This window comes from Rattus norvegicus, chromosome 20, assembly GCF_036323735.1.
Source record: "Rattus norvegicus strain BN/NHsdMcwi chromosome 20, GRCr8, whole genome shotgun sequence".
Classification (NCBI taxonomy): Eukaryota; Metazoa; Chordata; class Mammalia; order Rodentia; family Muridae; genus Rattus; species Rattus norvegicus.
The window spans coordinates 33,853,638-33,876,549 of record NC_086038.1 but is presented as its reverse complement, the minus strand read 5'-3'; the positions used below and the strand labels follow the sequence as shown (position 1 = coordinate 33,876,549).

Sequence of the window (22,912 nt, the reverse complement as noted above, 5' to 3'; positions counted from 1 at the left end):
AAGATAGTCTGTCACTTTGCCACCTTCATAAAGGAGCCAAGCCATCACTTTGTTCAGTTGTTGAAGTTTTCTTTGGAAAGGTCAGGAATTCAAGGCCCATACCTAAACATACTAAAAACAATATATAGCAAACCAGTAGCCAACATCAAACTAAATGGAGAGAAACTTGAAGCAATCCCACTAAAATCAGGGACTAGACAAGGCTGCCCACTCTCTCCCTACTTATTCAATATAGTACTTGAAGTCCTAGACAGAGCAATTGGACAACAAAAGGAGATCAAAGGATTACAGATTGGAGAGGAAGAAGTCAAAACATCACTATTTGCAGATGATATGATAGTGTATTTAAGTGATCCCAAAATTCCATCAGAGAACAGCTAATAACTTCATCAAAGTGGCTGGGTATAAAATTAACTCAAACAAATGAGTAACCTTCCTCTACTCAAAGGATAAACAGGCTGAGAAAGAAATTAGGGAAACGACACCCTTCACAATAGTCACAAATGATAAAAAATATTTCGGTGTGACTCGAACCAAGAAAGTGAAAGATCTGTATGATAAGAACTTCAAGTCTCTGAAGAAAGAAATTGAAGAAGGTCTCAGAAGATGGAAAGACCTCCCATGCTCATGGATTGGCAGGACTAATATTGTAAAAATGGCCATCTTGCCAAAAGCAATCTACAGATTCAATGCACTCCTCATCAAAATTCCAACTCCATTCTTAATAGAGTTAGAAAGAGTAATTTGCAAATTCATTTAGAATAACAACAACAACAAAAAAAAAAACAGGATAGTGAAAACTCTACTCAACAATAAAAGAACTTCTGGGGGAATCACCATCTGTGACCTCAAGCTGTATTATAGAGCAATAGTGATAAAACTGTATGGTATTGGTACAGAGACAGGCAGATACATCAATGGAATAGAATTGAACACCCAGAAATGAACCCACACACCTATGATCACTTGATCTTTCACAAAGGAGCTAAAATCATCCAGTGGGAACAAGACAGCATTTTCAACATATGCTGCTGGTTCAACTGGAGGTCAGCATGTAGAAGAAGGCAAATTGACCCATTCGTATTGTCCTGTACAAAGCTTAAATCCAAGTGGATCAAGGACCTCCACATAAAACCAGATACACTCAAACTAAGAGAAGAAATAGTGGGGAAGAGTCTCAAACACATGGGCACTGGGAAAAATTTCCTGAACAGAACACCAATGGCTTATGCTCTAAGATCAAGAATCGATAAATGGGACCTCATAAAATTGCAAAGCTTCTGCAAGGCTGAGGACACTGTCATTAGGACAAACTAGCAACCAACAGATTGGGAAAAGATCTTTACCAATCCTACATCCGATAGAGGGCTAATATTCAATATATACAAAGAACTTAAGAAGTTAGACTCCAGAGAATCAAGTAACCCTATTAAAAATTGGGTTAAACAGAGTTAAACAAAGAATTGTCAGCTGAGGAATATTGAATGGCTGAGAAGTATCTAAAGAAATGTCCCTTAGTCATCAAGGAAATGCAAATCAAAACAACCCTGAGATTCCACCTCACACCAGTGAGAATGGCTAAGATCAAAAACTCAGGTGACAGCAGATGCTGATGAGGATGTGGAGAAAGAGGAACACTCCTCCATTGTTGGTGGGATTGCAGACTGGTACAACCATTCTGGAAATCAGTCTGGAGGTTCCTCAGAAAACTGGACATTGAACTACCTGAGGATCCAGCATATACCCAAAAGATGCCCCAACATATAAAAAAGATACATGCTTCACTATGTTCATAGCAGCCTATTTATAATAGCCAGAAGCTAGAAAGAACCCAGATGCCCTTCAACAAAGGAATGGATACAGAAAATGTGGTACATCTACGCAATGGAATATTACTCAACTATCAAAAACAATGACTTCATGAAATTCATAGGCAAATGGAGGGAACTGGAAAATATCATCCTGAGTGAGGTAACCCAATCACAGAAAAACACACATGGTATGCACTCATTGATAAGTGGATATTAGCCCAAAAGCCAGAATTACCCAAGACACAATCCACAGACCACATGAAACTCAAGAAGGACGATCAAAGTGCAGATGCTTCAGTCCTACTTAGAAGGAGAAACAAAAATACTCATAGGGGAGATATGGAGACAAAGTTTGGAGCAGAGATTGAAGGAATGGCCATTCAGAGCCTACCTGGGGATCCAGCCCATATATGCATAGAAACACCAAACCCAGACAGTGTTGCTCAAGCCAAGAAGTGTATGCTGACAGGAGCCTGATATAGCTGTCTTCTGAGAGGCCCTGCCAGAGCATGTCAAATACAGAGGCGAATGCTAGCAGCAAACCATTGGACTGAGAACAGGGTCCCCATTGGTGGAGTTAGAAAAAGGATTCAAGGAGCTGAAAGGGTTTGTAACCCTGTAAAAACAATAATATTAACCAGCCATAGCTCTCAGGGACTAAACCACCATCCAAATGTACACATGGACAGACCCATGGCTCCAGCCTCATATGTAGCAGAGGATGACTTTGTTAGGCAGGAATAGAAGGAGAAGCCCTTGGTCCTGCCAACCCTTGATCCCCCAGTGTAGGGGAATGTCAGGGCGGGGAGGCAGGAAGGGGTGGGTGGTTGGGTGGGGGAAAAGGAATAACATTTGAAATGTAAATGAAAAAAGAAATTAAAAAATTTATTGACTTTTAAAGGTTTAAATTTTAATAAGAAACATGTTTCTTAGTACATTGATATTAATAACTATTGATAATCTGTCTATGCTTTTCAAATGGTGTACAAATTGTAGTCATATGTCTCAAATTTTTGTTTATCATTCTATTTGTCTATCTGTCTATCATCTATCTTTCCCCCATTCCCCCATGTATCTGTCAATGTGTGTGTGTCTGTTTGTGTGCGTGTGTGTGCGCGTGTGTGTGTGTGTGTACGTTCATGGTAGTTATTATATATAGATACACACAAGAGCAGCTACAACAGGACACTAAGTATCTTCCTCTATCTTTTTCCACCTCATTGCCTTGAGACAAGGACTCGAATTGAACTAGAAACTTGCCATTTTGTCTAGTCTGCCCGACAAGCAAACTCCTGGCATCCTGTCCCCATCCCAACCCACCTGCCCACACACACCATGGATTCTCATAGCAGGAATGTCTAACCCTGTCCAACATTTTATATGGGTGCTTGCCATTTGAACTCAGGTCCTTATGCTTGCAGAGCAAGTGTTTTACCCACTAACCATCTCCTCGGCCTCATTATACTATCCATAGCATGAGGAGGCTTGGAACATTTACTGAGCCTCTTTATCAAAATTTACCCATCTAAAAAATATGTTATCAGGCTAGGTGTAGCTAGTTGGTAAAGTGCTTGCTTAGCATGCAAAAAATCTTAAGTTCCATTTACAGCACCACATAAAGACTGAATGGGGTGGCACATGCCTCTAATCCTAGCACTCAGGGGATGGGGCAGGAGGATCAGAAGTTCCAGACCAACTTTAGCTACGTAAAGAGTTCAAGCCAACTTGGTCTCTGTAAGAGATTTTTGTTCTGTTTTAAATGTGGATCAATATTACAGAGTTAAAGCTTCCCATACTAAAAAGAATAATACCTAAGTTCAGGCAAGGTATATAGATTATTTGCTCTGCTTTTCCCTGAATGATACTGGTCTTTAGCACAATGTTTTCTAGTTAGTTTTGTAAGCCACAATGGAGAGCTCACGTGATTGCTTCAACAACCGCTTGATTTTCCTTCAAATAAAAACTTGGAGAATTTAATTTTGCATTCATGGGAGGAGAGAAGAAAGTAAGCTTTGACTGAAATAGAAAAAAAAAAAACAACTGTATTTCATTCTTGGAGATAACATTTAATAGTCTGGCCTAGAGGACATACCATGGCCTGCATTTAAGCTAACACCTTTTCCTTATTAAGTATTTTAACTGAAAGTCCAAGAGTTTCTTGTTTTGCTGTTGTTTTGTTGGTTTTTTTAAAAAAAGTTAATGCATATAAATATGTCATCACTGCAAGGGAAGAAGAGAGAGAGTTGAGATAGAAGCACTGTTGCTGGGGCTTTAATCCTAGCATTTCTAGGTGTAAATAAGTCCTGAAGTTGAGAATAAATGTGTGGACATGCAAAATACCCAGTTTATAGCACTTCAAATTTACTTCACCAGATGCTTTTCAGTGGGTTTATACTGCCATTCGCTAAGCATAACAAGTTGATTCACTTAGTAGCACAAAATCCAAGCATCTCTGAGACTGGTTTTAAATACGTCATTGGGTTAATATGATATAGGAAGTCAGAGTCGGGGCTTCCTTGACAGAGCTGGTGTTCAGCTCAGGTATATGCCGAGGCATACAGGTGAGACAGAGCGATGTTAGAATAGACACTGATGAGCTTCCTGATTTCAATTCAGTATAAGCCTAGGACAAAAGCATCTAGATTCTCATTTATTCATTATCCGTTCATTCATATGCTATTTACCAAGCTCTTCCTAAGTACCAATGACTTACACTCCGGGCGCTTCTCTAACTGGAAATATGGAAACCTTCCCTGGAGCTGGGTTTCCTGAGGAAGACACAGCACACAGGCCAAAGGGGCTGTACCAGGTTAACACCTGACGATTGACTGACTGATGGATGGATGGATGGATGGATGGATGGATGGATGGATGGATGGATGGATGGATGCTTGGTGTTTTGCATAGGTTATTTCAATCTCCATGGAAGGGCAGGTGGTATTTCTTTTATTACTTATGTAGATATACATAATTAATCTTCCCAATGTTGCACAGCAAACAGGAGCTATAATAAACAAGATCATTCACTCTGTTTTTTTTTTTTTTTTTTATGGTAAGGAAATATAGAAAGTTGAGAAATACACCCACATCCTAAGAATCTGAGCCTGTGACTTTGGCATGTAATCTCCATATCTCAGTGCTCATTAGAGTTTGTCATTTAGTAAGAATCCAGCCAGTGCTGGTGGAACAGAGAAGATGCCTGGCTTGGCCTACTTCCTGACCGAATGTGGTAGATTGAGCTGGAAGGCCTGCCACAGACGTACCTGTGCTACGTCACTTTTATATAGTTGGAATGTAAGTTCAGGCGGTCTAAACAACACTATCCTGCTTTGAAACATGTTTGTGGTGCCTCCTGGTACAGGAACATGGTTCTGAGGGACCACTACTCAATTCAATTTTGAACTTCTAGACAGCACTTCAAAAACATACTGTATTAATTAGAAAGTACTAAAAACTATAGAGGTAGACATTTTCTCCAGGTAGCAATTCCTTACACAGAATCTCTGTAAACAGGAAAGGTAGATGAACGGTGTTCTTAAACTGTCTTTGGGCGCTGCAGAAAAGAAGTGTGGGAGGTGGGGCTTCTTTGGGAAGGCAAGAATGGAGTAGGTCCGCTTGCTCTAGAGCGACACTGATGCTGAGAAGTTGGGCAAAATGGCAGGGTTGTGCACGATGTGTAATAAATCCCGGAAAGATGATTTTTTTTGGGGGGGGGGCATTTGTGTTTGTGGTTTTGTTTTGATTTTTACTTAAAGATGCACTTTAAACATATTCCTTTAAATATATAACCCAAAGAAGCTCTAGAAGAATGTGAGTCCACTTCAGCCCAATGCTGTCTTCTCACATGTCTGAATTTGGCTACCTGCACCACCACTCCATGTCATGAAACATGAACGAAATGACATTTTTCTTAATTTTGCTCCTAAAAAAGGTTTGTTTATCAGCAGCATTCCATCCTGATTGGTACAGATCCCTAAGTTATTATCCCACTGAATAGAGTCATGGGATATCTACCCTCTGATGCTGAAGATTGACCCTAAGAGTTATGGCCCTGAGAGGACTTTGTCTCTCTAGCGATGACTCCTAAACGATCTGAGTTGCCACTGAATCTTCATAGCAAAACCAGCCCATTAACATAGACAACATGGCTTTTTTTTGCCTTTCTCTCTATCTTTAACAGTCAAGAAATGTATTGTGCTATCTATGAAGCTAAGAGCTGTGGGGGTGTACACAAACAGATGCGACTGCACTTCAATAGATTAAGTGTTGTACTTTGAGTACGAGAAATGTGAAGCAGCACACATTCTGGAGAAGTGTGTTTTAAGGAGGAATCTACTACTGGGAAACACAGGCCAGCCTTATAGGCAATTCCTTCAACTAGAGGCGTGGCAAGGTTTCCTGTACACAAAGCCTTATGGGTGCATATGGGTGGGTGCAGCAGCATTGCTCCTGGACATAATCACTGCAGTGGGCTGTGGTTGGGAAGTTGTTATTAATCACAGTCGCTGCATACGTATGCAATGAAGCAGCCATCACTGAAACTTGTGTTGTGTATGCGCAGGAATCCCATGCCCACAGATCTCAGAGTAGAAAGCTCACAGAGTTTGATGGAAGAGTTGGTAAAAGGATTTGGTCTGAATTTAGGGATCACATGTTCTCTTACTTTTCCTGTTTTTCAGGGTTTTTTTTTTTAATTAATTCATTTATTCATTTGCAATCCACCCATTGCCCCGATTGCTTCTGCCCCCCCCCCCATTTCTCCCTCCATTCCTGTCCCTGAGAGGATACTCCCCCACCACCATCCTCCCCCTTCCCTGGGGGCTCAAGTCTCTCGAGGGCTCGCTCAATGCAGCTTCTCCCACTGAGGCCAAACCACACAGTCCTCTGCTAGATATGTGTTGGGAGCCTCAGAAATGGTCTCTTTCAAAAGATCTTGTCAACTCAATGACCATGTTGTGCTGTTTAGAATCCTAATAGTTAAAGTCTGAACAAGCTTTATTATAAGTAACTAGCTTATGGCCTGAGACCCAGTGACATAAATTACTTGCTCTGGGGAAGCTCATGGTTCTGCAGTTTCTCAGACGAATGGGAGCGGGAGCTGACTTGGCTCTAGAACCATCATATCTTTTATGTTCTTGGCCAAACCTGTGATTCTGCTGACCAGGGTCCAATAAATATCATGCTATGGGTGATTTTGAAGGATAAGTTGCTTACAAAAATGTAACCTAACTGGAATTTCTCTGTGCTCTTTAAAATGTTGACTCACCTGATAAGAGTCTTTCAAACACACTCATTTTAGAAAAGGTTCTGAAACACGTTTTCTTGTCTCCAAATTAGCGTTAGAGCTTTCATGCCCGTGGATTCGTGGTGTGTTGGTTAGGAGGAAGTCTTTTCCAGTACAGGAGTGGGGCAAAGATGCTAATTTAAGGATTAGGAAAGAACATTATTGTTTTTCTGTTTTAGCAATCTTTGTCAATTTACCTAGTAACTTTGGGTGTCTTGTAAATTGGAGAAGGAAAAAAAGAGAGAATTCAAGAACACGAGGTTAAACTTAATGGTGTGAAGGATACAAGCTATGGGCAATATTCTTGTCAGGATTTCTTTTGCTGTGATGAAACACCAAACACCGTGACCAAAGCTTGAGTCACAGTGTATTGACTGAAGCCACAGCAGGAAATCAAACTGAGCATGAACCTGAAGGTAGGAGCTGGTCCAGAGTCATGGAAGAATGCTGCTTACCGGTTTTCTCTTCATGACTTGCTCAATCTGCTTTCTTATAAAACCAGGACCACCAGCCCAGGGATGGCACTACCCATAATGGGCTGGGCTCTCCCCTGACAATCACCAATAAAGAAAACGCCCTACAGGCTTGCCTACAGTTTGATCTGAGGGAGACATTTTCTCAGCTGAGGTTTCCTCCTCTTGACTGGTTCTAGCCTGTGCTAAGTTGATATAACATTAGCCAGCACAGGTACTAAGTAAGGCTCATAACCAAAGCATGCCATCTCAGTGACCTATATAGTACTCAACCTCCTGCTATTTTTATGTCAACTTAATTATAACACCTATCTTATTAAACTTATGTGTGAGTTTGTTGAATATGTTCTGTTTGTTTAGCAGTGCTAGAAGAAAAACAAAAGAGCAGACTCTAATTGAGATTTGCTTAAGAATATACTCTATCTTCAGACATGTCCAACCCACAGTTGATAATAAGTCTGACATCAGCAGGGTCATTCAGCTTAAACATAAGACTGAACCTACTGCTCAAATTATGGCTCCCATAAGACTCTACACTACATACTACAGAATATCCCGATGGCAACAGCCGTCTACCGAATGTGTGACTTTGTCCAGGTACATGTTCTGCCTGACATTCATGGACTCAGAGTGCCTTGTAGGAAATGCACACCTGACTTTTCCCAGTAGCAGAACAGATGTTAAGAGAGAGCAGATAAGTTCTCCAGGATCTAACACTCAAATCAGCCTGCAAACCAATCCTCCTAGATAATTAATTAATTTTTTATGTATATGCATGCATGGTGGTGTGTGTGTGTGTGTGTGTGTGTGTGTGTGTGTGTGTGTGTGTGTTTCATATGCATAAGTAGGTGGCTGTTTTCTGTTATTCTCTGCCTTATTCCCTTGAGAAGTCTCTCACTGAATTAGCAGCCAACTCCTCTAGTTAGGCTGGCTGGCCAGGGATATGGAGATACCTTACTCTCCCTTTTGCTAGCCCCCAGAACTGCACTTAGAGTCACACATGACCATGTCCACCCTTTTTCCATAGGTGTGGAGATCCAAACTCCAGCCCTAATACTTGTATACCAAGCATCCTTGCCCACTAAGCCATCTCCCAAGCCCCAGACTAGAATTTTCATAGCTGCTAACCATTTTGTTATAGTATGAAGTTTTATCACCCCCCCCCACACCACACACACACCCTTCTTTCCACCTAAGGCTCAGTAAAGAATGATCCAAATTGTCCAAATGTCAATCTTCTAACCTACAAGATAATAAACACTAGACTATTAAGAGAGCTCAAAGTAAGGTTTGTAAATACTGGAACTTTGGAAAAATGAGGCAGAAGGAATTGCATTGGGCAGGGGCAGGGAGCATTGTTCCCGTGTGGTTCTGGTTTCCAAGCACAGGAACATGATGAGGGTTAAGGATTGCGATGCCGTGATATTCCCGAGCGAGGGTTTCAAAGACAAGGACATTCTCATCACTGGCAACCTGAGTGGCTTCGACTAACAATCCTGGCTTTGCCTTGGGCTCCCCAGATGATTCAGTCCCTGCAACTGAAATGTCATAGCTGCTGACCTTGGGCCCAGGACTTTGCAAGGTTATCTTTCAGTACGTTACAGCAAAGCAAGATAAATAGAACGCAGGTTCTGGAATACACACAGAGCTGGATCAATACCTGCTTGACTAACTGCATCCAATAAATGATTGATGTCTAGATTGAGATATATTTCTGATGGCAATTGACATGGCTCAGTCCCCACCTTGCAATAATTTTTATCAGATGTCTATAGAAAGGTCTCAACTGCCCAATGCTTTTCAAAGGGGAAATAGGAAAAGCATGTGTAATGAGCCTAGAGCCAGAATAAAGGGGAAAAAAACCCATCTCTATAGGCTTCAGAAAACATGAAGTCCTGTTTGCTGGTTTAAAAATTAAATAAAAAAATACAGACTAAGGCAAATGCCCTTTAAGGACTTAAAATCATTAAGAGTTTTATTAGACATCATTTCTGTTAGATATGAGAGATAAGCTGTATGAACCAAACTAAATGACATAAATGTCCCCTTTTCTTTATCAGATGTCGTGGGAACTAACAGCAGGGTTTAAATGACCCTCATTCAGACTGATACACTTTAGGGATAAATTGCGTAAGGCAGAGGGTGTTTAATCCAAATATATAAGTTGCAAATCATAAATGATTCAGCACAGTTAAGCAAACTCACAGCATGGTTTCATCTTGTGATGGCTTTATCTACCTTTACTTAACAGTTCTAACTTCCTATAAGCTTTCTTTGGCCAGAACTTTCTTAACCTGAGTAAGAGCTTAAATTATTAGGTCCCCAGATCGTTTAAAGTCGAGCAGGTAGGAGTGAAATAATCCATCTCTGATTTGGTTCTGAAACTTTGTTTTTTTCTGAAATGTAGCCTCAGTAAGTATAAGGATCTTGTCAGTTTTCATTGCCATGCTCACAGGACATAAGACTGGGCTTGGCACGTAGTAGTTGCTTAAAAAATGGTCCCTAAAGGTGAGATCTCAAATGGTTTTTCTAAGTTTATCTGCCAGATGCTGGTCCCACCCATTCTGTTTTGCTCTTAGTTCTTGTCATTATCCGTGAGTGATTTGATGTTAACCAGAAGTGACAGCTACTTAGTAGGCCCGATGACGTATACCTTAGCTCTGTTTGGGGGGGGGGGGGTCAGACTGTGCTAATCACCTCATTACAAAATACAAGACAGATGCAATTAGCAGTCAGATATTATAGAACCATAAAACTATTGGCAGTAATTGATACTTATGTATTACAAGTATGCGACCATTAATAACAAGGCATGGAGCATAGTCTGTGAGGTATCCGTAGAGTTAGGAACAGCTGGGTTTTGAACCATGAATAAACCTGTTTCCATTCAAATCCTAATTCTACTACTGTTGTGTGACCTTCAAAAGGTCACACAAATCACTATCAGACTGGCTTGTTTCTCTTTCTGTGGACAGGACATAAGAATAATAATTAACCCCAAAGGTCTGCGTGGGGATTAAAGGACATGGAAATGAGTAAAACATTGTCATATTATAAAAAAATAAAAGCAGGCTACTACTGTTCTTACTAAGAACCACTCTAGCAGTGACAACACACATTATCAGGACCCTTATGGCAAGACACAATGTCACCTCAGAGCTGTGACTGGGAAGGCAGAGGCATAGAGCAGCACTGGAACTCAAGCCCGGGTTGCTGAGCCATTAGCATTCTGTCTGGGCCGCTTTAACATAATGGAAACAGATTGCTAGACTCGTGTGGAGCTTGCAGCCACACTATAGTCTGATTGGCCTTTCAGGAGGAAAAAGCAGGCCAATGAAGGAAATAACAAGCACACAGAATAGGAAAAAATAATAATAAAAGCCCCAATCCTGTTGGCTTTGTACACATACAGAATATCAAGTATTAGGCCTGCTTCTGCATAGAGGAAAGAAAGGATTTCAGTTTGTGGTATTTTTATAATTTTACTCTGAGTCAGAATTACTCCTTATCTGCTTACCCATACATTGCCACCGTTTACAGGGGACTTCCTGTCTTGCCTATAGGTGCCCCTGGGCAAGCACACAGGTCTGAGCAGACTTTAAATTAGAGCAGCTTATCGCACGATGTGCTTTCGTTCCGTATGCTATCATTATGTCTTAACCCCCTCCACTTTGTTCCCATAGAATGCTGAAGTTTCTGTTTTTGAAGTAAACATACGTTTCGTTGGTGGATTGCTGTCAGCCTACTATTTGTCCGGAGAGGAGGTAAGTCACAAAATCATGTAGGTGTGTGAATTATGAAATGTCTCCAAATTACTCCTTTTCTGTTAGATATGCCGCTGTGGTGCGGATTTAGGAAAAACCCACTGAACTCTCACGTTCCGTTGCTCAGTTTCATTTCTCGAAATGTGTGCCAATTAAACGAACAAGCTGGGCAAAGTCCGACAGTTCCTATTGTCAGGTTAAGGTGCTGGCTTTAAAAGGCACGGCTTCATTATGCTATGCGTGCTGTGATCAGGAGTACAAATCTCACGTGTCTGCAGGCATATTAACAATGCTTAGCGTAACGGCAGACTTGTGAGCGAATTTTTGTCTTGAAATTTACTTTCATGTTAGGACGTCAGCTTAGTAAAAACTTATTTAAGTGAAGAAGGCATGACAAATAAGACCTGAAAATGACAGTGATTGTGAAATGGAGGGGTTGCAACTCTGAGTGTGCCAGCACATGATCCTGCAGGCCACTGTCCCTGTGAGAAATGCTTCATTCTCTTCCTGAGTCAAGGCTTAATGAATTATCCCCTGCTTGGGGCAAAGCACGGACTTTTAATTTACTCTTTTTTTTTCCTTTTGGGTAGATTAAAGACTTTTGTATCATGCTCATCAAGGGCACTGATGCTATTTTCTTGAAAGCATTTGGACAACTTTGTGAGTTATGTTATGTGTCCACTAAGAGTTTCGGGAATGGACTCACCTGTAATACTGACAGCGTTAAGAGCTGACATCGAGAAAACACGGTCACGTATTTCAACGGCACGTCAGTCAGATTTACGTCAGGCTCAGCATTCTGGCTGGGGGAGAGTAGATCTTAGCCTGTGTAGTATTTCATGTATTTCTGTGCTTCAAACAGATTTAAGCAGGGTAATAAATGTTTAATGAGAGAGGCTGCTTGACTTTGTTCCTGTCTCCAAGGTGCTTTTCTCATCAAAGCAGCTCTCACACTCCTGTTTCCTCCATCTCTGGATTTGGTTCTCCCATATATTTTAAGTCTGTAGATAGTCCCTGTAGTCCCCTGTGTCATTCTGTCCAAAGCCTCATTCTAGCCTGGGAAACAAAGGCCTGTGCTGTGTTAGCTCCCTTTCCTCTTTTTTTTCCCCCAGTTAGCTTTCTCTGCTCTGTTACCGTTTGGACAGCCCAGGTTAGCATCCCTAAGTGGGAGTAACTACATGTAACTATATTTTACAAAAAGCTGCCTGCAAATGAATGTTTTCCTTATGAATAATGTCCCTGAGCGGCGTAAGGCTGTGTCTTCTCATCGTCTGGATACAGTGTGATAAGATGACCTTGCATTTATGTTCCTCCATAATCCACATATAGATGACAGAATTTGGAAAACGCAAGGCATGTGTCTCCTCTCTGTGAGCTTTATGGGGATTGTGGGAAATACACAAAGAAACAAATCTGTATTTCTTCTAAGTATATATCCCTTTTCATTAGCTTTTTGTCATTTTTACTTGTTTCAGGATTCCATACTTATAAGTGGTTCTGTTTCTATAAATATTTGACATATGTGGATGTGCTTATCTAAATGAAGTGTCCACAGATGATGTCATTTGCTTTTAAGTACAATAATCAATTCAAGTCCCTGTAAGAATTTTTATTAACTTATTTTTATTTTGAGATTATAAAATAATTGCATCACTTCCCTTTTCTTTTCTCCCTATGAACCCTCCCTTACACCCCTGCTTACCCTCTTTCAAATAAATGACCTCAGTTTTTAGTAATTGTTTCATACATGTATGTGTACATATGTGTCTATGCATGCACACACCCATATATATACATATATATATATTTACTCAATATACACATATCCATAAATACAACCTGTTCAGTTTGTTCAGTGTTACTTATTTTTAGGGCTGCTCATTTGATATGGACTACCCAATTGGCTCGTTCCTGGCGAAGACCACTTATTTTACTCTCTACATTTCCTAGTTGTCTGTAGGTCTTTGAGTAGTGAGGCCCACTGAACTTTTCACCCTCCACATGACAGTGTTTATTAGTGTGCTCCCTGTGGAGCGTATGTGTAAGAACTCATGTTGATTAGGGTGTAGCTTCTGATATTTTTAGGAGGTGAATCCCACAACTTTCCGTTCCTCTGGTTTGTAGAATTGTGCTGTGCCCATTTCTGTAATCCTCTCTGAGCCTCAGCTGCAGGAGTTATGCTGTATACGTATTAGTCGGGACTGGACAGCACAAGTCTGCATTTTTATTAGCTGTGGCTTTCTGGAATGGTCTGCCTCTGCTACAAAGAGAAGTATCTTGGATGAGGGGTGAAAATTTCATTTATCTGTAGGTCTAAGGGCATCGATTTCTAATGTAGTTAGGGATCATTCTGGCTTATTAAAGGAGTAGTTATAGGCTCTCCTACAAGATACATGACTTCACTGCTGGGTAGTTGACTATATTTCCAGTACAAGGCATGATTTCCCTCTTGTTGAGTCAGTCTTTGTCTTAGTCAGGGTCTTATTGCTGTGAACAGACACTATGACGAATATGAGTTTTATAAAGGACAACATTTAATTGGGGCTGGCTTAGAGGTTTAGAGGTTCAGTCCATTATCATCAAGGTGGGATCATGGCAGCATCCAGGCAGGCCTGGTGCAGGAGGAGCTGAGTTCTACATCTCCACCCAAAGTAAGTCAGGAACAGACTGAGCATCCCCAGGCAGCTAGGAAGAGGGTCTCTAAGCCCACCCCCACAGTGACACACCTCCTCCAACCAGGCCACATCTCCTAATAGTGCCACTCGCTAGGCCAAGCATACACAAACCATCACAGTCTAAAGTCTCTACATTCAATTAGAGAGCCGTGGTTATTGCAAAGATATATGTGTGCCACGGCTGCAGTCCTGGGACTATTGTGCTCTGCTGCCATGGTTACTGGGTCATAGACGTAGGAGCTGGGCAGGACTGTAGGTTACTTCCCTCCTTTGGAAGCTTCCTTGGAGCCTTCTGAGACTATGAAAACTTGTCCTCAGAACCTTAAGCGCTTCAGGTCAATTCCAGCTCTGTGTCCTCTGGGCCCTGTGTCTGAAACGTATCTTCAGCAGTAGAGCGAGTTACCTTCCACCTCTGAGGGAATGGTCGTTGTTCACGTCTAGAAAAGGCATTGCTTTGTGTACGTTGATTCTGAATTTTGCCACATTGTTGAATTTGTTTGTTGTTTCTGAAAGTTTTCCCGTGAGTTTTTTTGTTTGTTTGTTTGTTTGTTTGTTTGTTTGTTTTTGGAGGGAGGACGGTGAAGGGACTCTAATTAGTAAAATCACGTCATCTGCAAATATGATCAACTAGCTTAACTTCTTTCCTTGTTTGTATCCCTTTAATTTTCTTCTCTTGGCTTATTGCTCTAGCTAGTTCTTCAAAGACAGTATTGAAAAGGAGTGTCATAATAGATATTCCTGTCTCATTCCTGACTGTGGTGTAATTGATTCATGCTTTTCTTCATTTAGGGTGATATTCTCATATATAGTTTTTATTCTGTTGAGGCATGTTCCCTCTAGCCCAACATTCTCTAGGATGTGTATCATGAAGGCCTGTTAGATTTCATCAAACAATTCCTTTCTAAATCTATTAAAATGATCGTGTGATTTTGTTATGATGTTCATTTATGCATATTATTGCATTCATTATTAACTTGCCTCTGTTATACCTGCATTTCAGGGATAAAGCCATCTTGGTAATGGCATACAGCCGTGTTGTTATGTGTCTGTATTCTATTTGCAAATATTTTGTTAAGCCGTTGTTAATCTATGTTCATCAGGGATACTGACCTAGAGTTTTCTCTTTTGTTGTTTCTTTATCTGGTTTTAGTATCACAGTTACACTGGCTTCATAGAAGGAATTTGGAGCTGCCCTTTTTTTTTTATTTTCTATTTTTGAATAGTTTAAGAATGATTGGCTCTCTTGCTTTCAACGTTTCTAGTGAAAAACCTGCTATTATGCTGATAATATTACTTTACATGTAACTGAGGCTTGGTTGTTTTCTTGTTTGTTTGATTAGTTGGTTGGGTGGGTGGGTGGGTGGGTGAGTGGGTGGGTGGATGGATGGTTTGAAACAACTTTCAATACTCTTTTTCATTCTGTATATGTAGTGTTAAACTATGATACTCTGTAGGGATATTCTTTTCTGGGCTTTTCTATTTTCAAATAGTTCTGTATACTTCTTGTATCTGTATGTGTGTCTTTAATTTGGAGAAATTTTCTTCTATGACATTGTTGAAGATCTTTTCTGTGCCACTGACTTGGGATTCTTCTCATCTATGCTATAACTTGAAGGTTTGGTCTTTCAATAGTATCCCACATTTCCTGCATGTCAATTGCTTCTATTTATTCCCTGATTCATTTGGTCTAGATCCTCTACTTGTATCTTTGAGTCCTGACATTTGATCTTCGACATGATCCCTCCTACTTATAAAGATTTCCTTTGCATTTTCTAGTTGAGTAGTTTGGTTTTTAAATTCCATCTTCATTTCAGCTTCAATATTTCTCTTTATAGAGTTCTATATTTGAGTACTAGATTGGCTTTTCCACTCCCATCAGCCTTATGTTTACAGTTTTTGGGGCAACACTCAGGCACTTACTCTCTTTGAGTTCTTTCTCCTTAGTTTCATTGAACTATTTCTTTGTGTCCTCTTTAAACTCCTTAAGTTCTATGATGAAGTCTATAATTCTTCTTTTGAATTCTGTGTCCTGGTTTCATCTATGTAATTCTCATTTAGCAAACATCTCTACAGGATTGCTGGACTTTATAGGGGAGATAACTGCTCTTCTCTTTCCAATTATTTATATTTTTTGCAATGAGATTCGTGCGTGTGGGTTTCTTTTATTAGTTTCATGTCTGATATTTGTCAGAGAAGATTGGGGCAAAAGAAAAATGTGAAAACTGTGTTTGGCCTAGATGTTGGGTATGGCTTAGGTGGAGTGAAGTCAGATGGACACAGAGTACAAGGCTGGTATATCGTGCGTGACCCTGGTTCAAGCCTTAACTACAGGGGTGTATCTGGGGTTTTGGTTGCAGCGTGGTTATGGAAGCAAGGACCAGGCAGACTCCCAGGGCTAGGCCCTGGATAAGTATATGCAGCTTTGGGGTTGAAAAGGTTGTCTATGGTTTGGCAGGAGCTGGTAGATCAGGAGGAGGCATTATGTTCATGGCAGAAACCTAGAGGTTGGTTGAAACACAGGCAGAAGTGGCCAGATTAGGCTGGGGAACTGGATGTGAGACCCAAGCTACATATAGATGTAGCCTGGGAGAAACCTATAAGTCAGGGCTAGTAGTATGGTTTTGATGCTTTTTTTGGCTACCTTTAGCAGAGAACACAGTGAAGAACACCTTCATCAGAGATAACTATCGCTTCACCATATTTGGCTGTCAGTTTCACTATGTAAAAATTAATTCATTGTGGATTTTCTTTGACATTGTCTTGAAGAAAAAAGTTAAGATTTTTTTTTCTTGTTCACTTTTCTGTTTTTAAATCATTTTTAAATGTTGGTTAATAAAGATTTGTCTTCTTACCATATCTTTTCTTGAGTGTCCTATAAACACTGAGATTTAGGTCATGCCCGGTATGTCTGCTCTGATTACTGTGGTTATAATTTTTTGGTACATATTTACTCTCCAAATCATGATTGCCATATGAGAAGTAGTTAGTGCTAGGTTGATTGTGTAGATCCTCTCCCCTTCCTTTTCCTCCTGATCACAATTGCTTTTTGTTTCCCTAATGCATTTAGGAGAATTGCCTACCAAGAATTTGACTAGGAAACCTTATTCTACCCCTGGCCAGTCATTTGACTTTGTTTCAAGATGAAAAAACTGCAGTCACTTTATGGAAATATCCACAACATGGTAAATTTATTCATAACTTGGTTTCATATACCTATAAAGTTCTCTACATGCACATGTAGATAAAAGAATTTCCTAGAATGTTCCAGGAAAAAAATTCATCTTCATAAATTATGTCACTCAAGAGTTGCTAAGCAGCTATGATGAAAGATTCTGATGTCCTCAGTAAGAGTTGGGCATGTTGAGAAAATTGTAGATCACCGTTAGATAGATATAAGTAGCCCTACATTGACATAATCTAAAAAATAATTCTCAGATTTATGTTGGGAAGTTGAGGAAGCTGGGTGTTTCTGGTTTGGGCTGTACTCCATAGGATAGTTACCATTATAAACATAAGTCAGGAAGCATGGACGCAGAGAGCTCTAGTCTACCACTGTGTGAGCAAGACAGGAAACACCTGCAAAAAATGGATTTTGAACACATTCAGAAATGTAAAGCGTCATAGCTCAGTTAAGATAGTTCGTAGTAACATTAAGAGGCCAATCCACAACTTTTTTCCAGGTCTGTATAAGGAATTCAAACAACCATAATAATTATATACAGATAAGTGGAGATAAGATGATTACAAAATAGGAATGGCCTTTATTAAGAATAAAAGATGAATATGTATTGCTCCATGGTACACTCAAGGGAAATGAAATTCTCACTGGGGACAGTAAATATAGAAGCTTTCAGAATGCACTCACTAAAATCTTCGATGTGCCAGAATAAACCTGTAACTTGGGGTGTCTATTTAGTTCTTGAAATCTCAATGTAAAGAAATAACATAATTTTTATTTTTTCCCATATATTTTACACAGTTAATTAAATATAACTTCCCATTTTTTAAAATGTCAAAACTAAGGTAGAACTATCTACAGGAACAATTTTTAGGAACTGATGCTGTAGAATAAGAAAAATTAAATCAAAAGTGGTATTGAAAATTACAATTATGAATGAATAAGGTAAACTTACAAAGGCATATCAAAGTGAGTGTTTACATGTGGGGAAAACAGCATATGAATATTACATATCACTGCAGGTGAGAAAGATCGGTGGGTAAATGAGCTCACCATAGAAGCCTGATGACTTCAGTTCAATCTCTAGGTCTCATATAAAGGAGAAGGGGAAAACTGACTCCATAGAGCTGTCCTCCGACATTCACATACCCCATTGCATACTCAAGCACACAGTTATACAATAACCATAAAGTGTTTTTCTGTGTATGTTTGCCTGAGTGCATCTGTGTGTGCCGTATGCATGTCTGATACCTACAGAGGCCAGATCAGGGGTGGGGGCATCAGATTCTCTGGAGGTGGATTTATCAGTGTTTGTAAGCGGACATGAATGAATGCACTGAGATCCCCTACCAGAGCAGCAAGTGCTCTAAACTCCCAAGCCATCATCACTCCAGCCCCAAGTTTTTTTTTTTTTTTTTTTTTTTTTTTCGGAGCTGGGGATCGAACCCAGGGCCTTGCACTTCTTGGCAAGCGCTCTACCACTGAGCTAAATCCCCAACCAGCCCCAAGTTTTTAAAATATACCATCTATGTTTGTTGGGTAGAAAGTACCAACGACCATGTTGAACCAGAATTGCTTTTAATCAGACATGATGGCATGAAGACATTATAATAAGACCGATGCTTTAAAGAACAATCTGGATAGAACGTCTTTGGTCGTCATAGAGGACTTCTATAGCTTGACTGCCCCTTGAGTTATTGCAAATTAAACAGACTATTTCTCCTGTTCTTGTCTTACTTTACTCAAAAATGCAAGTCCCTAGAGGATAAAAAGCCAAAAAAAAAAAAAAGAGAGAGAGAAAGAAAGAAAAAAGAAAGAAAGAAAAAAAGAAAAGAAAAGAAAAGGAAAGGAAAGGAAAAGAATTGAAATGATAAAAGGGTAGTGACAGAAACCTTCACTAGGCTTGGCAGAACCCTACAACGTCAAGCTATTAATGCAGTGTGGATAGAACTGGGGCAACTGTAAGAAGAGAAACAAGTGTTTGAATGAGACTTAAATACACCAGTGTGACAAAAACTGAGACAGGACATAGCCACACGAGCTATTAACTTAATGAAACGCCTACCTGATTTTAAAACCTACTTTATTCCTTAAATTAAGGGATCACACCTCCAGGCATTTTTTGCTGAAGGAAACAGGCTGCTATTAAGTCTAACCTAGAAGACCATAACCAACTTCTCGGACACCAAACTGATGGGAAGACTAATCTTCCATGATGGGAAGAAGGTCTGTCTTCCCATAAGTCAAGGTAGAGAGTATTTGGACCAAGAGTGGGGAAGCAGTGGGTGACCTTTATTTTAATTGCAGCAAAAACCCCCACTATGTTACCCGCCATGCTAAAACACCAGTACAAAGGTTATTGAAGACTCTCTAAGAGGAAATAACTTATGTATCCAAACCTCAAGGCCACCAAGGAAGGGGGAAACATGGAGGAGAGAGAGTGAGAAGCTGAAAAGAAAGAAAGACGGAGATGTGTGCCTAATAGTGGGGAAGATTTCTGGCATGATAAGATTCAGGCTTGGAATGTTTAGAGGATTAGAAATTGTTTTTCGAGTATATTTTAGTAATGGAGAATCACAAAATTATTTAGAAATCCCTTAGAAAATTAGGATATATTGATGTTGTTTCACTTCACACTCAGTCTGCCACAATCTGCTTGCAAAAGATGACTCCGAGACAATCGTCTGTTTCTGCCTCATTCTTCAAGGAATGAAAATGACTTACAGAAAGTGCATGATCAAGCAGAGCTTCAGAAAGTCAGGGCGTGCGATAGCAGCAGATAAGATTAGCACACTCTGCCAACTTGTTAATCATGTAAGCGTTGGACAGAAATGTATCTGCAGGTTTCCTAGCGACCAGAGCAAAAAAGAAAAGAGATTTAACACCAGTTTGGTTGTTGTGGTTTTTTTGAAACTAAAATTTGATAACATAAAATAAACTCATGTATAATTTTAAACGTGTATGTACTAAATTTTCCACAAAACAAAGAATAGTCCTAAAAGCAAACAAAATCCAGGAGTACAATGTGATCCATTTCAGCCACAGTCAATTCAAGAATTGGGCTCAAATTTATCTTTCTCTCTCACATATATGAAAGGCACTTTAATAATGATCTGTAAATATCCAATTTAAATTCAAAACAACAAAATATCGGCCATTTTCTTACATCCACATCCTTATTGAGATAGCTGCGTAAAAAGCCCTACAGGGTGGTAAGGGAATATTTACCCACTAGAAGACTGGAAGTTAGGAGAGGTCAGTTTGAGTAGCCTCTTCAAAGAGGAAGGTCTCATGGGTGTATTGTTGGGGTATCCCAACTAAGACTCACCATGGTGGTCTTGATTGGGCAATATACTGATAAGATGAAACGTGGAGAGAAAACAGCCAGTGAACAGTCATGGTGTGGGTATTGTGTAAAGAAAACTCTATTGGAGACACAGCACATTCACTCTAGCTATGGAGGGGACCACAGACCAAAATACAATACCACCAAACCTCCCAAGCGGCTGAGCCACTGAGTTTTACTGAAGTACTCAAAGACAGCCACATCACCAAAGCCCACCCCAGAAGGGGTCCCAGGGGTGCTGCCCAGCCTTCAAAGCCTGCAGGCAGCTCTGTAAGTGTCCTTTCCGGTGCCTACGTTGGTGTAGTCCTCTTCCAGACAGTTCCACTGGTTTCTGCTTCTTACAGGAATCTGGTTGGTCTCAGAATTGTCTTTGCAGCTTGACGTGACTGAGATTCTTCTTGGCAGCTTTATTGCTGACCCTGAGAGTGAAGTCCCTAGTTATTTTTTTTTCAATTTTAGGTACTTCCTGGAGCTATTTTGAGTTGTTTCCCTTCTAGTTTAAAACCACTTCCCTGAAGAATGGAGTATTTCACTTAACAGTGGGAGAAGTCACCTATCTCTTTGGCAGACTGTGTCAGACCTTGCTTTGAGGCCTTGTGGACCTTCTGTTTTACGGGAAAATATAACTTCAGAAACTCAAACTGGAAAATTTGATCAGATTCATAAAAAACAAACACAGGTGTTTTGTTTTGGTTTTTTGTTTGTTTATTTTTTGAGTTTGGGTATGATATGAAAAGAAGCCAAAAGCTTATTGAAAGGGCTTCATTTAAACCCCTCAGACATTTATTCACTAAAACAATGATGTGTCTTGCATCAATTAGTAATCAAGAAAATGTTCCGTGGACACACCCACAAGCCAGTCTTATGGAACCAATGCCTCACCTTCTTCCCAGGTGTCTCTAGGTTTTTGTCAGGCTGACAAACAGTAACCAACATACTATGTTTCCTCAATATCTTGAACTCAATTCCAAAAGGAAGATTACATTTCTGCTACGTTTGTATGCTTTTCCTCAACCCTCTGTGCCTGGAAAGCATTTAGTAAGTGGTCATTAGTTGAGCTCCTCACTGGCTTTTCTGTGACCTTTACTTGTTACGATCCTGACAGAAAATATTTCCAATGACTTTTATAGTAAAATTTGTATATCAATAACACGACCCAGCAGCTGGGCTGGAAAGCTTCGGTAGGTGAGAGGGAAAGAATGTAATAACACGATTACGAATATGCCTGACCACTAGTTAGTCCCCTGATAAGAATGGTTCTCAACCTTCCTAACACTACACCCCTTTAATACATTTCCTCATGTTGCGATGACCCCAACCATAAAATTATTTTTGTTGCACATCATAAGTGTAATTTTGTTACTGTTATGAATCGTAATATAAATATTTGGGTTTTCCAAAGGTCTTACAGTAAAGGGTCATACTACCCTGAGAGGGGTCTCAACTCACAGATTGAGAAGTACCTATCTTATAAACTTTTGTGGCTCCACCCATCCTCCACCTTCAGTCAACCTCCACCACACACACACACACACACACACACACACGGCCTAAATCTCCCCCTTTTATCTGTTCTGTGCCTGCTGGTTCTCTGAAAGAGATGAGTTCTGAAAACCAGTGAGCTAGAGACTATCTAAATTAAATCATTATTAAGTATACTAGGTCATTTATTGTGGAGCTTTTAAATTGAATTGACATTGTTGGGGCATTTTCTGAAATTACAAGCCTAGGAGGAAATGATAAAGAGCACAAGTGAAAGGGACTCTGCGTATTCTCTTCAACCTGAGGGAACTCTCCGATCCAGACAAAGTTTCCGAAGACATTTAATGCCACACTTAGGCCTATTTCTTGGAAGAGTACAATTTTAATCCTGTTTATCCAATGATACTGTCCCTTTGTTATGTTGTACTAATGTGTTTAGCCTTATAATTTTGTACACATTTAGATTGGTCTCTGCATATACTTTATTAGTTTAGGATTTGGTATTCGTTACTGAAATTTTTGTAAAAATAGATAGTTTCATATAGAAGGGTTTAGTTTAGCAAAACATATTAGAGAATAGTCGATTTGCTTATATTTATAATTAAATTTTCATGGCTGGTGAGTTATAGCTGTCACACATTGAATATCCTATTATAATTGGTGAGTTTAATTTGTAATTTTAAAGAGGTGTGCCAGTATATAAGATTGACTCTGAAACACCATGCATTTTTTGTCAAAATGAAATTCTACCATTCCTTGCCTTAAGTTACAGAAATCATTCCTCTTTCTTACTTCAGTTTTGTCGTATTACACACTGTGTAAACCTCACTCGTGTATTTATGATTAATTTGAAAAGCATAAAACTTTTATCCCTGTGAGCATTTTGCCCCAGCAATTTG

The 22,912-nt window shown here is 39.9% G+C and overlaps 1 protein-coding gene across 2 annotated transcripts in view; it reads left to right on the top strand.

Annotated features, from left to right (window-relative positions):
- Positions 1 to 22,912, top strand: part of Man1a1 (mannosidase, alpha, class 1A, member 1) — a 183,427-nt gene that overhangs the window by 52,035 nt on the left and 108,480 nt on the right. For both annotated transcript variants that reach the window (XM_006256497.3, NM_001033656.1), the window contains exon 5: positions 11,252 to 11,332. In XM_006256497.3, coding sequence (XP_006256559.1) covers positions 11,252 to 11,332 — 81 coding nt within the window. The remainder of the gene's footprint in view (positions 1 to 11,251; positions 11,333 to 22,912) is intronic.